The following is a 13,802-nucleotide window of genomic DNA, read 5'->3' as shown; positions in this document are numbered from 1 at the left end:
ATTGAGTATCCAATCACAGTTTCATTAACATCAGGCTACCTAGATAGACGACTGTCAACAACTTGTGATCTGATTGGCAATCGCAACTGTCTATCAACCCTATGTGTTCTCAAATTCACCCGCTAACGATCCCGGGTGCGGCTCTGCAGATCTGCATAGTACCACCGCGGCTCTAACCAGTGAGTATCCAATCACAGGATGCGTAAACTGGTGATCTGATTGCTATCGCAACTATCTATCAACTAAATGCACTGTTGATTCAGAAGGGCAGATTTGGTACAGCATGGCAACAAAAGCTAGCTTAATTCTGATTGGATAAAAACTGTAACTTAAAAACAACAGGACCGGTAGGATCATAATATGACATAAAGAGAATATGAATACCTTTATCTATCTATTTTGTGCTCACTTGTATGGACGAAATTGAGGGCGCGGGCTTCGTACCACAGTTCGTTTTTAATTGTGATGAGCACGGGTCTTGCTGGAAAATATGCCAAAGTGGACTTATTTCACAGCAGAAATATGGTTATAAGGAACACTTGAATTATCAATGAAATATGTAATGAAATCACAAGTCGAAACAATGTTTTCGAAGCACAAAATACAACAAAATTTGCCGCATCTTTCTGGAAAAATCGAATTCGGGCATTTTAGGCCACAACAATACAATCTGAAAGCGCCTACAAAAACCTGCACTGACTGAATAATACACAATTGTGTTAACTCGAAATGTGTCCTGAAGCACTGTGCTGCAAACCATGCTGGGAAAGTAACAGTGGGAGTAGGGAAAGGGAATTGATAAAGCCAAACAATTCGGTTTCCATTAACGGTTCCCTTATTGATTCTTATTTTGAAAAGAAAAAAAGAGAAATCAGCATACATTTTGTTAGCTTCGAGGTAACGTGACCTATGGTGAAAGCACATATGTATTATAGAAGAAAAAACATTTCTTTTTTCTTTGCCTGTAGAATTTAGTCATGTGCAAACCACACAAGAATTTAACTTATTATATTAAAAGTGAGGCACTCAAATTGATCCAAATTTCGCCTTGCAGAGCGGAAAGGTTCTTCGAGATTTTTTCCAATTTGGGGTTCAATTTAGAAATCGCCAAATGCAATGAATAATTTTCACAAAATAATCTGAACGAAAAAATGGGATTTAAAATAAACCACAAAGTCTGAGAAATGTCTTAATGCGGCACAAAACACGTTAACGAGCCATAGCACCAATGCTCAATATGAGGAACCGGGTGGGGTCATGCATTGGTCCGTATCACAGTTTTGTTGTATAAAAAGTGCTGCATAAGGGTTTTGGAGCAATACGGCATGACTTAGATGATTTGCAGTCAGTATTGAGTCCATGTGTGTGCAATGAGGTGTCTGACGGCCCCGAGCTCAGTCAAGCTTGCACTCACTGGCCAACGACAATTTGGACACATTTGCAGTTGCAACATATTTAGCCTGTGAAAAGGTTTAACCCAGATGTGTCTGACGACGCCCAGAGATATATTATTACCATAACTTATCAAGAAGTAGATCAGCGTCGTCCCATGACGACATGCTCTATGACTCATAGGGAAAGAATAAAGCCTCGAATGCACCATATCATAGTTTTTCCCCTGGTGTGTGATTTCATAACACATTGTTTTAATTCAAATGGTTCATGAACCCTATGCAATATTCACCGCCTGCCCAGTGTGGCCTTTTCCCACATACTGTACCAGGGTTGTCCCCAAACCAATATGTTGGTACCAGTACCAACATGTATTTTCCATACTTTTTGATATAATACGATATCTGGTTATTTTTTGTTTTAACATGTTCTATCTACACTTCTGTTAAAATGTAATACTCACTTATTCTTCTCTTCTTTGATACTTTACATTAGTTTTGGATGATACCACAAATGTAGGTATCGATCCGATACCAAGTAGTTACAGGATCATACATTGGTTATATTCAAAGTCCTCATGTGTCCAGGGACATATTTCCCGACTTTATAAACATAATGTGAATTTTTTTTAAACCCCAAAAAATTTGTGATGCTAAAAATTATCAATGTAATCATAGAAGTAGTGACTGGATACACTCTTGAACTTGGTATCATTACAGTGGATGTCACCCATGGCATTTGTTTACATTGTGATACTGGTGAGCTATTGTGTCCTCCTAGTGCAGGGGTCGGCAACCCGCGGCTCTGGAGCCGCATGCGCCTCTTTAGCACTGCCCTAGTGGCTCTCTGGAGCTTTTTCAAAAATATATGAAAAATGGAAATGATGAGGGGAAAAAAACATATTTTTTGTTTTAATTTGGTTTCTGTAGAAGGACTAACACACACAAACCTCCCTAATTGCTATAAAGCACACTGTTTGTATTAAACATGCTTCACTGATTCGAGTATTTGGCGAGCGCCGTTTTGTTCTACTAATTTTGGTGGTCCTTGAACTCACCGTAGTTTGTTTAAATGTATAACTTTCTCCGACTTTCTAAGACATGTTTTATGCCACTTCTTTTTCTGTCTCATTTTGTCCACCAAATTTTAAACGTTGTGCATGGATTGCACAAAGGTTAGTTTTGTTGATGTTATTGACTTGTGTGGAGTGCTAATCAGACATATTTAGTCACTGCATGACTGCAAGCTAATCGATGCTAACATGCTATTTAGGCTAGCTGTATGTACATATTGCATCATTATGCCTCATTTGTTGCAAATTTGAGCTCTTTTAGTTTCCTTTTACTCCCGGAAAAGGGGTGGAGTGCCATCTCCGGGTTGGGGAGGAGACCCTGCCCCAAGTGGAAGAGTTCAAGTACCTAGGAGTCTTGTTCACGAGTGAGGGAAGAGTAGATCGTTAGATCGACAGGCGGATCGGTGCGGCGTCTTCAGTAATGCAGACGTTGTACCGATCCGTTGTGGTGAAGAAAGAGCTGAGCCGGAAGGCAAAGCTCTCAATTTACCGGTCGATCTACGTTCCCATCCTCACCTATGGTCATAAGCTTTGGGTCATGACCGAAAGGATAAGATCACGGGTACAAGCAGCTGAAATGAGTTTCCTCCGCCGTGTGGCGGGGCTCTCTCTTAGAGATAGGGTGAGAAGCTCTGTCTTCCGGGAAGAACTCAAAGTAAAGCCGCTGCTCCTCCACATCGAGAAGAGCCAGATGAGGTGGTTCGGGCATCTGGTCAGGATGCCACCTGAACGCCTCCCGAGGGAGGTGTTTAGGACACGTCCAACCGGTAGGAGGCCACGGGGAAGACCCAGGACACGTTGGGAAGACTATGTCTCCATGCTGGCCTGGGAACGCCTCGGGATCCCCCGGGAAGAGCTAGACGAAGTGGCTGGGGAGAGGGAAGCCTGCTTAGGCTGCTACGCCCGCGACCCAACCTCGGATAAGCGGAAGAAGATGGATGGATGGATGGAGTTTCCTTTAAGTCCATGGCTTTTCATTTTTTGCGGCTCCAGACAGATTTGTTTTAGTATTTTTGGTCCAATATGGCTCTTTCAACATTTTGGGTTGCCGACCCCTGTCCTAGGGTGTGTAGTGAAGCATGTTAAGCTATTCCTTGTCCTCCAGTGATGATGGTACTTGTAAGAAACTTACTTTATTTGTCGCCACGGAGGCGAGGTTTAGTGATTTAGAAGTAGCTAAAACACTGTCGACTGCGGATGAATGTTAGCTGTTAGCTAGCTAGACATGTCTTACAGCACCTCTTCCTGAGGGCGTTTCAGTGTTATAACTTCACCTTTATCTTTACTTTTTACGCCAAAATGCGTCCATTCTCCCTTTTCTGTCTACACACTGTGTCTGCTTGTAAGTACTCCGTGTGGTGCGCTGCCGAACATGCTCCTCTGCTCTTAAAAACAGTAATGTCACGTGTGTTAAAAAAAAGGCGGCGCAGGGAATAACCAATAATTTTTAGAGGCGGCAGTATTGAATATTATTCATTAGTATTACTAGTACCGGTATATCGTACAACCCTAAACTGTACCAAGAAGGAATCTTCACATTTAATTGAGTATGCCCGTGATTCTCATTGCATCCATCATGACATTGCAAAAAAATGGCAAAAAAAAGCAGATGCTTCAATAAATATCAAAAACTTGTGTCGTACGATGCTTTAAAACCAGAAGAACTGCAGTTGGTGGATGTAATGTGCCACCCATGAGGACCAATGGGGGTGTTTCATTTCTTTATGTTGACCACCACTGCACCCAGGGGTCATTTAGATAGTGAGAATGAGCCCCACTTATAGGACCTGGCAGAGACCTAAAGTGCCTTTTATGAAGAAAGTTATGTGCAAGCTTATGGAAAATTGGCCCAATTATGGGGTGGTGGGGGTGGGGGGACTGTTACGAGGTAGGGTTTTATGGCCGTCTACTATTGTTCAATTCATCAATGCATAATCCACATAAAGTAAGCCTACCCCTCACATTTCAGCAACATTTTTTTATGACAGTACATGTTCAATAATGACTCATTTTTAGAGGACGGTAAATATATCCTGCAGTACACTAACCACTAAAAGTATATCCTAGATTAATTTCCACTGTGCAGTATGATCCCTTGCAGGGACAAAATACATGTGTCATAGGGTTGTACCGTATACTGGTACTGGGATTGTACCGCCATACTGATAAATCATATTCGGTACTATACCTTTTTAACAGGCATGACGGCGCGTTGTCACGTTATGACATTGCTGGTTTTACCAGCAGAGGAGCATGTTTGGCAGCGCACCTACACTGAATACTTACAAGCAGACAGTGTGTAGACAGAAAAGGGAGAATGGACGCATTTTGGTGTAAAAAGTAAAGATAAAGGTGAAGTTATAACACTGAAACACCCTCGGGAAGAGGTGCTTTAAGACATGGCTTGCTAGCTAGCGGCTAACATCCATCCGCAGTCTGCAGTGTTTTAGCTACTTCTAAATCACTAATCCTGCCCTCCATGGTGACAAATTAAGCATGTTTTTTGCGGTAACATTGTCACTGGAGGACGAGGAATAGCTAAACATGCTTCACTACACACCCTAGGAGGATACAATAGCTCACTCGTGTCACAATGTGTGGATCTACACCTGACATCCACTGTAATGATACCAAGTACAATAGCGTATCTAGTCAATACTGCTTTGATTACATTGGTTTTGTTTAGCATCACAAAATCTTTTGGTTTTCAAAAAAAAATCACATTATATTTATAAAAAAATGGAAATACGTCCCTGGACACATGAGGACTTTGAATATGACCAATGTATGATCCTGTAACTACTTGGTATCAGATCGATACCTTAATTTGTGGTACCATCCAAAACTAAAGTAAAGTATCAAACAACAGAAGAATGAGTGATTATTACATTTTAACAGAAGTGTAGATAGAATATGTTCAAACAGAAAATAAGCAGATATTAACAGTAAATGAACAAATAGATTAATAATACATTTTTACAGTTTGTCCCTCATAATGTAGACAAAATAAAAGGGGGATAAATGACACAATATGTTACTGCATATGTCAGCAGACTAATTAGGAGTCTTTGTCTGTTTACTTACTACTAAAAGACAAGTTGTCTAGTATGCTCACTATTTTATTTAAAGACTAAATCACAATACTAAACATATGTTTCATGTACACTAAGATGTTTTGTTCAAATAAAGACAATAATGAATTTTTTTGTGGTCCCCTTTATTTAGAAAAGTATCGAAAAGTATCAAAATACATTTTGGATTCGGTACCACTGACAACCCTAATGTGTACTCACTGTATGTATCAAAACACATGCAAACTTGATGCTGATCATTATATAACACCCACAATTGTAGGAGTAATAATTTATCACTTGCAATGTGATTTATCAGGCCTGAAATTGTTTTGCGTCCATTGTTAGCATGTTTGGAAGGTTCATGAAAAACCGGCACAGTTACGCACAAATGATTTCACAGCGGTCGCAATGATGGGTAATGTCGACCATCCACATATTTCTGTGAGAAATGAAAATATTAGCCATACTGTCTGTCCAGGAATGTTATCTTTGAGCGGATAGAATAGTTAGTTTAGTTGATTATTTCTTCGGTCAGTGGTCAGCAAAATAAATGTTTTATAAATTTGTTTAAAAATTGACAATTTTACAGAGCGAGCCTTTATTTTTCCTAACCCTGGAAACAATCTCAAATACAAGATGTAGTAAAACCAGGAGGAATTGGGCTCTGATCTAGAAATGTGAAATGTAATGTACACAACTTATTATAATTAAACCTTGTACACAACATGAACACTGTTCAAATATATATACAATAAAGGCATGTGAAATATCCCTGAACGTGTTAAACATTTCATAATAATAATATAATAAAATTAATAAAATCAATAATATGCTATATACAAACACTTGTATTATTATTTATGTCCCACATTTAGTTTTGTAACAAACATTGATCATAATACCAAACCCAAAACCAGTGAAGTTGTCACATTGTGTAAATTGTAAACAAAAGCAGAATACAGTGATTTGTAAATCAGTTTCAACTAAAATTCAATTGAATAGACTGCAAAGACAAGATATTTAATGTTCACACTGAGAAACTTAATCATTTTGCAAATATTAGCTCATTTGGAATTTGATGCCTGCAACTTGTTTAAAAACAGACGGCATAAGTGGCAAAAAAGACTGAGAACGTTGAGGAATGCTCATCAAACACTTATTTGGAACATCCCACAGGTTTAACTGGCTAATTGGGAACAAGTGGGTACCATGATTGGGTATAAAAGCAACTCCCATGAAATGCTCAGTCATTCACAAACAAGGATGGGGTGAGGGTCACCACTTTGTCTACAAATGCATGAGCAAATTGTCCAACAGTTTAAGAACATTTCTCAACCAGCCACTGCAAGGAATTTAGGGATTTCACCATCCACGCTCCGTAATATCATCAAAAGGGTCAGAAAATCTGGAGAAATCACTGCATGTAACATTGAATTTCCGTTACCTTGGATCCCTTAGGCGGTACTGCATCAAAAAGCGACATCAGTGTGTTAAGGATATCACCACATGGGCTCAGGAACACTTCAGAAAACCACTGTCAGTAACCACAGTTGGTCGCTACATCATAGGTGCAAGTTAAAACTGTACTATGCAAAGCCAAAGCCATTTATCAACAACACCCGAGTTCATCTAAGATGGACTGATGCAAAGTGGAAAAATGTTCTGTGGTCTGATGAGTCCATATTTCAAATTGTTTTTGGAAACAGTGAACGTTGTGTCCTCCGGACCAAAGAGGATAAGAACCATCCGAACTGGTCTAGGTGCAAAGTGGAAAAGGCAGCATCTGTGATGGTATGGGGGTGTATTAGTGCCCAAAGGCATGGAAAACTTACACATCTTTGCAGGCACCATTAATGCTGAAAGGTACATACAGGTTTTGGAGCAACACGTTGCCATCCAAGCAACATTATCATGGACGGCCCTGATTAATGTTGTGGACTATGCAGTCCTTTGAGACACTTGGGATTTAGGGCTATATAAATAAACTTTGATTGATTGATGGATTATTTCAGCAAGACAATGCCAAGCCACGTGTTACAACAGCGTGGCTTCATAGTAAAAGAGTGTGGGGTACTAGACTGGCCTGCCTGTAGTCCAGACCTCTCTCCCTTTGAAAATGTGTGGTGCAATATGAAGGCTGAAGTAGCAGAAGGGAGACTGTTGAACAACTTAAGCTGTACATCGAACAAGGAAGGGAAATCATTCCACTTCAAAAATGCGTCTCCTCAGTTCCCAAACCTTTACTGAGTGTTGTTAAAAGGAAAGGCCATGTAACACAGTGGTAAAAATGCCCCTGTGACAACTTTTTTGCACTATGTTGCTGCCATTAAATTGAAGTTTCTCAGTGTGAACATTAAATATTTTGCCTTTGCAGTCTATTCAATAAAATATAAGTTGAAAAGGATTTGAAAATCATTGTATTCTGTTTTATTTACCATTTACACAACGTGACAACTCCACTGCATTGGGTGTTGTAGTTCTTCATGTGTGCTACATATTGAAGGTCAAGTATGCACATGCTTTATGTCAAAGCAGTGTTTACAACTTCCTCGCTATCCATTTGGGAAGTAAATCAACCTGCAGGGAAGCTCGCACTGAGAAGCAGTTGGGACGGATGATTCCAGACAGTTTGGGAAGAGGCCATGGCTCCATTGCAACGTGTGCAAGGCCATGAAGGACCTTGTCATCACTGTCAGGTTGACACGTCGCATGTAAAGAATTACACACACATCAGTAGTAAAAGGGATACTACAAACCCCAAAAGTAGTGAAGTTGTCACGTTGTGTAAATGGTAAATAAAACCAGAATACAATTATTTGCAAATCCTTTTCAACTTATATTCAATTGAATAGACTGCAAAGACAAGATATTTCATCTTCACACTAAGAAACTATCTTTTTTTTGCAAATATTCATTAACTCATAATTTAACGGCAGCAACACATTGCAAAAAAGTTGTCACAGGGGCAATTTTACCACAGTGTTACACGGCCTTTCCTTTTAACAACACTCAGTAAAGGTTTGGCAACTGAGGATTCACATTTTTGAAGTGGAATTATTTCCCATTCTTGCTTGATGTACAGCTTAAGTTGTTCAACAGTCTCCCTTCTGCTATTTTAGCCTTCATATTTTCAATGGGAGACAGTTCTGGACTACAGGCAGGCCAGTCTAGTACCCGCAATCTTTTACTACGAAGCCACGCTGTTGTAACACGTGGCTTGGCATTGTCTTGGTGAAATAAGCAGGGGCGTCCATGATAACCTTGCCTGGATGGCAACATATGTTGCTCCAAAACCTGTATGTACCATTCAGTGTTAATGGTGCCTTCACAGATGTGTAAGTTAATAAGTTAATTAAGCTAATACACCCCCATAACATCACAGATGATGGCTTTTACACTTTGCGCCTAGAACAGTCCGGATGGGTCATTTCCTCTTTGGTCCACAGTTTGCAAAAACATTTGAAATGTGGACTCGTCAGACCACAGAACACTTTTCCACTTTACATCAGTCCATCTGAGATGAGTTCGGGCCCAACAAAGCGTTTCTGGGTGTTGTTGATAAATGGCTTTGGCTTTGCATAGTAGAGTTTTAACTTGTACTTACAGATGTCGCGACCAATTGTAGTTGCTGACAGTGGTTTTCTGAAGTGTTCCTGAGCCCATGTGGGGATATCCTTTACACACCGATGTGGCTTTTTGATGCACTACCGACTGAGGGATCCAAGGGCCATAATTTCATCGCTTACGTGGTGGGATTTCTCCAGATTTTCTGAACCTTTTGATGATATTTTGGACCGTAGATGGTGAAATCCCTAAATTCCTTGCAATAGCTGGTTGAGAAATGTTGTTCTTAAACAATTAAACAATAGGGACGACGTGGCGCAGCGGGAGAGTGGCCGTGCGCAACCAGAGGGTCCCTGGTTCAATCCCCACCTAGTACCAACCTCGTCACGTCCGTTGTGTCCTGAGCAAGACACTTCACACTTGCTCCTGAAGGGTGCTGGTTAGTGTCTTGCATTCCAGCTCCCTCTATCAGTGTATGAATGTGTGTGTGAATGGGTAAATGTGGAAGTAGTGTCAAAGCGCTTTGAGTACCTTGAAGGTAGAAAAGCGCTATACAAGTGATGATGATTTATCAACTTTCTCTGTCTTGTTTTTCACTTGTGCCAGCTTTTTTGAAACATGTTGCAGGCATCAAACTCCAAATGAGCAAAAAATAACAATGTTTTCCAGTTCTAACATTAAGTATCTTATCTTTCTATCAATTCAATTGAATATAAGTTGAAAAGGATTTGCAAATCATTGTATTCTATTTTTATTCACCATTTACACAATGTGACAACTTCGCTGCTTTTGGGGTTTTGCACTTTAGCGAGTCAGAGGCAGACTTTAATGGCACAAACAGCAGTGAGTCGACACAGGTGTGTTCCTGCGTTACGTTAGGCCGCTTTCCAAGCAACAGCCGAACATCCGCTTTTTGGCGCCGGAACACGCATTCCGGATTAGAGCGGAGATGCTGGATATTTTTGGAGGTCTGCCAGCAGATACATGGGCCTGTAACATCTAACAGATGACTTGAGGACACGTGCAGACAAAAACAGACGGTACCTTTCGCCCATGCGGGCCGGGCGGTCCTGCCAGGCCTGCCACACCAGGCGGTCCCTGCGAGGACAAAGGGGTCACACATGTGCTAAGAAGCAATCACCCGGGATAGGAAAGGCATACTTTCTGTCCTTTGGGGGCCAGACCACGGGACACTCCGGGGTCGCCTTTTTCTCCCTGCAATGGAAAAGAGCAGACTTTGACTCGGTCCCCCCGGACATTTTGTTTGCCTTTGCACTATTTTATTTACAGTACGCCCGCCTGTGCCCTCCAGGAAGTCGGCCAGGAGGGACTGTGAACATTCTTCTCCCTTTTCGGGCAGTACTGCAGGATGCATTGTAAGTCAGCTCAGGCTGAATAATGTGCCAGAAAACAGCCTGGAAAAAAAGTGACACAATTGGTTTGCTCGGAATTAACTTATTTTCTAAGGAGGATGCAACTTGACATCTGCAGTGTAGTGTTGTCCCGATACCAATATTTTGGTACCGGTACCAAAATGTAATTTTCGATACTTTTCTAAATAAAGGAGACCACAAAAAATTTCACTATTATCTTTATTTTCACCAATAATCTTAGGGTACATTAAACATATGTTTATTATTGTAATTTATTCCTTAAATAAAATAGTGAACATACTAGACAACTTGTCTTTTAGTAGTAAGTAAACAAACAAAGACTCCTAATTAGTCTGCTGACGTATGCAGTAACATATTATGTCATTTATCTACCTATTATTGTATTTACATTATGAGGGAAAAACTGTAAAAAATGATTATTAAACTACTTGTTCATTTACTGTTAATATCTACTTATTTTCTATTTGAAGATATTCTATCTACACTTCTGGTACAATGTAATATTCACTTATTCTTCTCTTCTTTGATACTTTACATTAATTTTGGATGATACCACACATTTAGGTATCAATCTGATACCAAGTAGTTACAGGATCATACATTGGTCATATTCAAAGTCCTCATGTGTCCCGGGACGTATTTACTAACTTTATAAACATTATGTGAATTTAAAAAAAAAGGGAAAAAAAAGTTTTAGGATTAAAACCTATTTTTTTTGTCTTTTTTTCAATGATTGTCACACACACTAGGTGTGCTGAAATGTGTCCTCTGCATTCGACCCATCCCCTTGTTCACCCCCTGGGAGGTGAGGGGAGCAGTGAGTAGCAGCGGTGGACGTGCCCGGGAATAACTTTTGGCGATTTAACCCCCAATTCCAGACCTTGATGCTGAGTGCCAAGCAGGGAGGCAACGGGTCCCATTTTATAGTCTTTGGTGTGACTCAACCGGGGTTTCAACCTACGCTATTGTACTTGGTATCATTACAGTGGATGTCGGGTGTAGATCCACCCATGGCATTTGTTTACATTCAGGCGCGCTAGCTTTTGTTAGTGGTGACGCCGGTGAGCTATTGTATCCTCCTAGGGTGTGTAGTGAACCATGTTTAGCTATACCTCGTCCTCCAGTGATAATGGTACTTGTAAGAAACTTACTCTATTTGTCGCCATGGAGGCCAGGATTAAAGTTAAAGTTAAAGTGCCATAACTTAAAGCACCTCTTCCTGAGGGTGTTTCAGTGTTATAACTTCACCTTTATACTTACTTTTTACACCAAAATGTGTCTATTCTCCCTTTTCTGTCTACACACTGTGTCTGCTTGTGAGTACTCCGTGTGTGTGCGCTGCCAAACATGCTCCTCTGCTCCTAAAACCAGCAATGTCACGACGCGCCGTCAGGCATGTTATAAAAAAAAACAACAAATAAAATATGTGGAACCGGTACTTTTCAAACAGAGTATAGTACTTTTTTTGATTAGTTAGTACCACAATACTATACTAGTACTGGTATATTGTACAACTCTAGTACAGTACGCTATTTAGTGTGTGTATTCAGGGCCTTTGGTGGGAATCTTCTCCGTATCTGATTGCTTGTCAGAGAGCACCAGCATGCACACATCAAGTTGTGGCTTCTATTTCCAGAAGACTGTTTTGAGATGTTAGTCCGAGACGTGACTTCTTTACCGAAAACCTTATTTATCTTAATTTTCTTCTGCTAAAAACACTTCATCTTGTGACAATTCATGATGACATCGGCAAATCCGTGTGACGTCTTCATGACCGCTGGAACATGTTGAAAAGTGGCGCATTTGAATGGATTCACCTGACATGAAAGCAGAACTCACTTTCCAGCCTATAAAGTCTCTACAGTGACATATTAGTCTTAGCAGGCTGCTCTCTCAACAAATCAAAGCTGGAACACATGCTGATGTGAAGCAATTGTAAATTAGTCTCCTCCCCCCCCCCCCCCCAAAAGAGGATTTTGAAGAGGTTGGAAGAGTTGCTGCTAGCTAAGGAGTGAGTGGACTTTTTCCACTTCAACTCTCAGCATAGTCGAACAAAATACACATGCGAGCCTTGTTTGAGTGTTCTGTTCATGTGACTCCTGCCTTTTCTAATGATCTGAATCATTAAAACAACAGCAGTTAATATTGAGATTCCATTTTTTTTTTACATAAAAGAGAGGAAGAATACGACCTCAGGGGAGAAGTTTTATTTAAACATCTGCATGCCCTCGGTCCTGATAGGAACCAGTTTAAGAAACACTACAACGCGGTACAAAGTGGAAGAATTATTCTGAGAATCTTTTTGGTCCCTGCTGTATTTTGAAAGAAAGTTGCAATATTTTAAATGTTTTTTTTTTGTAGTAACATTGAGTCACTTTGTGATTTTAGGAATATGCTGTCAACGGTTTGACCTCAAAAAACACAGGATTGCAACAACATATAAAAGTGTAATATACAGTGGGGCAAAAAAGTATTTAGTCAGCCACCGATTGTGCAAGTTCTCCCACTTAAAATGATGACAGAGGTCTGTAATTTTCATCATAGGTACACTTCAACTGTCAGAGACAGAATGTGAAAAAAAAATCCAGGAATTCCTATTGCAGGAATTTTAAAGAATTTATTTGTAAATTATGGTGGAAAATAAGTATTTGGTCAACCATTCAAAGCTCTCACTGATGGAAGGAGGTTTTGGCTCAAAATCTCACGATACATGGCCCCATTCATTCTTTCCTTAACACGGATCAATCGTCCTATCCCCTTAGCAGAAAAACAGCCCCAAAGCATGATGTTTCCACCCCCATGCTTCACCGTAGGTATGGTGTTCTTGGGATGCAACTCAGTATTCTTCTTCCTCCAAACACGACGAGTTGAGTTTATACCAAAAAATTCTATTTTGGTTTCATCTGACCACATGACATTCTCCCAATCCTCTGCTGTATCATCCATGTATCCATTTTGTATGTATGTATATATGTGTGTATAAAGTATTTATGTGTATATGTATATATATATATATATTTTTTATTTATTTATTTTTTTTTTACCTACACTGTAAAAAAAAACTATTACAGTAAAAAAAAATACAACTTAGCAACTTACTCACAAGAATTTTACTGTAAAATATAGATATTATTTCCCCAACATATTACGGTAAATGGAAAAACAGTACCACTGTTTTTATGCCGGAAAAAAATGGCAACTTCGTCACTGGAATTTTACCGTAAAATTGATGGTGTTTTTAAATGTAAAGGGAAAGGCAGTACCACCATTTTTTTTTTTTTTAATTCTGGTCACTGAGTTGCCAGT

The 13,802-nt window shown here is 39.9% G+C and overlaps 1 protein-coding gene across 1 annotated transcript in view; it reads right to left on the bottom strand.

Moving 5' to 3' along the window:
• The window catches only part of LOC133556299 (collagen alpha-1(XXVII) chain B-like), a 202,646-nt gene that overhangs the window by 137,870 nt on the left and 50,974 nt on the right, over positions 1-13,802 (bottom strand). The window contains exons 7-8 of the mRNA XM_061906106.1: positions 10,264-10,317; positions 10,147-10,200 (exon numbers count right to left, since the gene is read on the bottom strand). Of these exons, the coding sequence (XP_061762090.1) occupies positions 10,147-10,200; positions 10,264-10,317 (108 nt within the window). The remainder of the gene's footprint in view (positions 1-10,146; positions 10,201-10,263; positions 10,318-13,802) is intronic.

This window comes from Nerophis ophidion, linkage group LG07 (assembly GCF_033978795.1).
Source record: "Nerophis ophidion isolate RoL-2023_Sa linkage group LG07, RoL_Noph_v1.0, whole genome shotgun sequence".
Classification (NCBI taxonomy): Eukaryota; Metazoa; Chordata; class Actinopteri; order Syngnathiformes; family Syngnathidae; genus Nerophis; species Nerophis ophidion.
This window is presented reverse-complemented; position numbering and strand designations above follow the sequence as displayed.